A 2813-nucleotide genomic window follows, 5' to 3' on the forward strand; every position below is an offset into this window, starting at 1 on the left:
ATGGTATGCAGTTCCCGCATAAACCTGTTGCCATCGAGTCGATTCTGACTCAGAGAGACCATATAGGACAGAGTAGAACTGCCCCATAGGGTTTCCAAGGAGCAGGTGCTGATCTCTTGGTTAGCAGTCATAGTTCTTAACCACTGTACCACCAGGGCTCCTGGTTTCCACATAGGGATGTTATTTTTGTCATGGGTGCAGCTCCCATCCCTGCATCAGGACCCCAGTTCTTTACCTGCTCCTGGGATTATCTCCCGGGCGCTTCCTCCTGGACCTGTCCACCCCCAATTTGGGAAGGGAGGGCCCTCCTTTCGAAGGGGGGAGGCTGTGGCTGAAAGGTGGGTAGAGCTTCCTGCACCTGGGCCCCTTGAGTCAGCTCTAGGGGCCTCCTCTTGGCCCCGGATGTGGGAAGGGAGGGCCAGGGGGCTGAGGGACTTATTAGCCAAGACAGGAAGCCCCACACTAGAGGCCTTAAAAGGGGAGGCCATTGTAGCAGGGCTCAGGAATCCGTGTCCCAGATTCGGTCTGCTGAGTCCACAGACGGGTAAGTGACAGCAGCCCCTGCCCACAAACCCAGCGCAGGGTTGGGGACAAAGCTGGACCTCCAGCCCTGGTGCCTGACAGGGACCCAGAGGTCCAGACCGCACCTCTTCTGTGGTCTTGAGCCTCCCCAGGATGGGAAGGGGCTGATTCAGTGGTGTGTCTCTTGGCTCCTCCCCTCCTACAGCACCTCCAGGATGAAGGCTGTCTTCCTCCTCCTCCTCCTCCTCCCTGTCCTGGGGCTGCTGGTGTCTGGCGAGTCCCGGTGTCCTGTGGATGCAGCCATCGATCAGGAGATCCAGAGAGGCACCATCTCCCTAAGTGAGGACTCCACACTTCTCTCTCTGCCTCGGAAGCCCCTCTGATCCCTGATGCTGTCCTGACCCCAATCCCAGCCAAACCTCAAACCCAACCACAACCAAACCCTTACCTCAAACCCAACCCTAACCAAGCCCTAACCTCAAGCCCAACCCAGTTCCAACCCCAACCAAACCTCTATCTCAAACCCGCCATGACTTCAGCCCCAACCCAGTCTCAACTCCAACCAAACCTCAGCCTTAAAGGCCAAACCCAACCAACCCTTAACCTCAAACCCAACTACAACTTTAACCCCAACCCCAACCAAACCTCTACTTCAAACTCAACCACAACTTCAATTCTAACCCAGTCCCAACCCCACCAAACCTCAATCTCAAGCCTAAACCCAACTAAACCTTAACCTCAAACCCAAGCCTAACTAAATTCCAATATCCAGCCCAACTTCAATGCCAACACCAATTTACACACCAACTCCAACTCCAAACCCAAACCCAAACCCAGTCCAAACCAGTTAACCAGTTGCTGTTGAATCGATTCTGACACATGATGACCCCATGTGTATCAATACAGAGCTGTGCTCTGTAGGGGTTTCAGCGGGTGATTTTTCAGAAGTAGATCACCAGGGCTTTCTTCTGAGGCACCTCTGAGGGGTCTTGAACCTCCAACTTTTCAGTTAGCGACAGAGTATGTTAATCATTTGCACCACCCAGGGACTCCTAAACCCAACCCAGTCCCACCTGTAACCACACCTCCAAACCAAACCCCAACTTCTACCCAAACCCAATTCTAACTCCAGCTATCACCCCCAAATCCGAGCTGACTCAATGCAGGTAAAGATAGAAGATCCTGGGAGGCGGTGGGCTCCCCATCATCTGGGTTCTCCCCAGGGCCTGGACCACCCAGGCCTTCCCTAGGGGAGTTTTCTTGACCCCCTGCCCAGTTCCAAACCACCAGGGCCAGTCAGCATGAGGACAAGGGAGGCGCAGCTTGGTCTCAAAGCCCCTCCCTCCTCTGTCCCTCCTGCAGTTCTTGAGGCTTTTAACGGCCTTCACCTGGACTGCCAAAGCGTGACCTCCAGGGGGGATCTGGCCACCTGCCCAGCAGGTGAGTGCTGAATGCTGGTGCCCCTTTCCAAGCCTCTTGGGACACTCCTCCACCCCATGTCCAGACTATATCTCTCTAGGCCTGTGGGGTCCCCGCCGCTACTTCCCTAGGTTTCTTGTGTCTGAACCCCCAGCCTCCACCCCCACCCCAACCCCAGCACCCCATTTGCTTATGTCACTGGTGTCCAGGCCCCCGGCCGCCGGACTCCCTGCCCGCCTACCCCCATGCATTCGACCCCCTGGTGTGGGAGTCTCCTGCCACTTGGACCCTGATCCCCATCCCCGCCCCAGCTCCGGGTCCAAGCCTCCTACTCCATTCCTACCCGCAGGTTTCGCCGTCACTGGCTGCGCGTGTGGTTACGGCTGTGGCTCATGGGACGTGCGTGCAGAGACCACGTGCCACTGCCAGTGCCAGGGCATGGACTGGACTACAGCACGCTGCTGCCGCATGCTGCTCTCAAAATGAGCTCGCGCATGTGCAGCGCCGGCGGGGGAATGGGCCAGGTCTCGGAGGGGTGGGGCTGGAAATAAACTAAGTGCTGATGTAAGGGATGTGTGAGCTTCTCGGTTTCTTTTGTGGGGTTGAGGGGAGGGGGCTGATCTCATGTCATTAGGAAGATGCTGGGGGTGGCAGACGCTTTCTTCTGCCCCAGCCCCCTTCCTCCCATGTTGTCCCTCACCTCTACCTCCAATAATGGGGCACCAACTTCCTGTAATGGCTCCACCCCCTTCCTCCCATGTTGTCCCTCACCTCTACCTCCAATAATGGGGCACCAACTTCCTGTAATGGCTCCACCACTCAGGGCTCATGCCACCTTCAGGAGGGGAAGTGGGTCTTACCTTTGATGCCAC

At 56.6% G+C, this 2813-nt stretch overlaps 1 protein-coding gene across 1 annotated transcript; it reads left to right on the forward strand.

Annotated features, from left to right (window-relative positions):
* Positions 1-482: 482 nt before the first annotated feature.
* Positions 483-2502, forward strand: RETN (resistin). The gene is made up of 4 exons (XM_049875798.1): positions 483-544; positions 728-861; positions 1885-1962; positions 2291-2502. The coding sequence occupies exons 2-4, from the start codon at positions 738-740 to the stop codon at positions 2425-2427; spliced, it is 339 nt and encodes a 112-aa protein (XP_049731755.1). The 5' UTR covers positions 483-544; positions 728-737; the 3' UTR covers positions 2428-2502.
* Positions 2503-2813: the final 311 nt, after the last annotated feature.

This window comes from Elephas maximus, chromosome 3 (genome assembly GCF_024166365.1).
Source record: "Elephas maximus indicus isolate mEleMax1 chromosome 3, mEleMax1 primary haplotype, whole genome shotgun sequence".
NCBI classification, from domain to species: Eukaryota; Metazoa; Chordata; class Mammalia; order Proboscidea; family Elephantidae; genus Elephas; species Elephas maximus.

Bases quoted from the DNA above. Each gene is read 5' to 3' on its own strand.
- RETN (XM_049875798.1), top strand. From the start codon at position 738: ATGAAGGCTGTCTTCCTCCTCCTCCTCCTCCTCCCTGTCCTGGGGCTG. The intron at 862-1,884 runs GTGAGGACTCCA...TCCCTCCTGCAG, and splicing joins GAGAGGCACCATCTCCCTAA to TTCTTGAGGCTTTTAACGGC. The intron at 1,963-2,290 runs GTGAGTGCTGAA...TCCTACCCGCAG, and splicing joins TCTGGCCACCTGCCCAGCAG to GTTTCGCCGTCACTGGCTGC.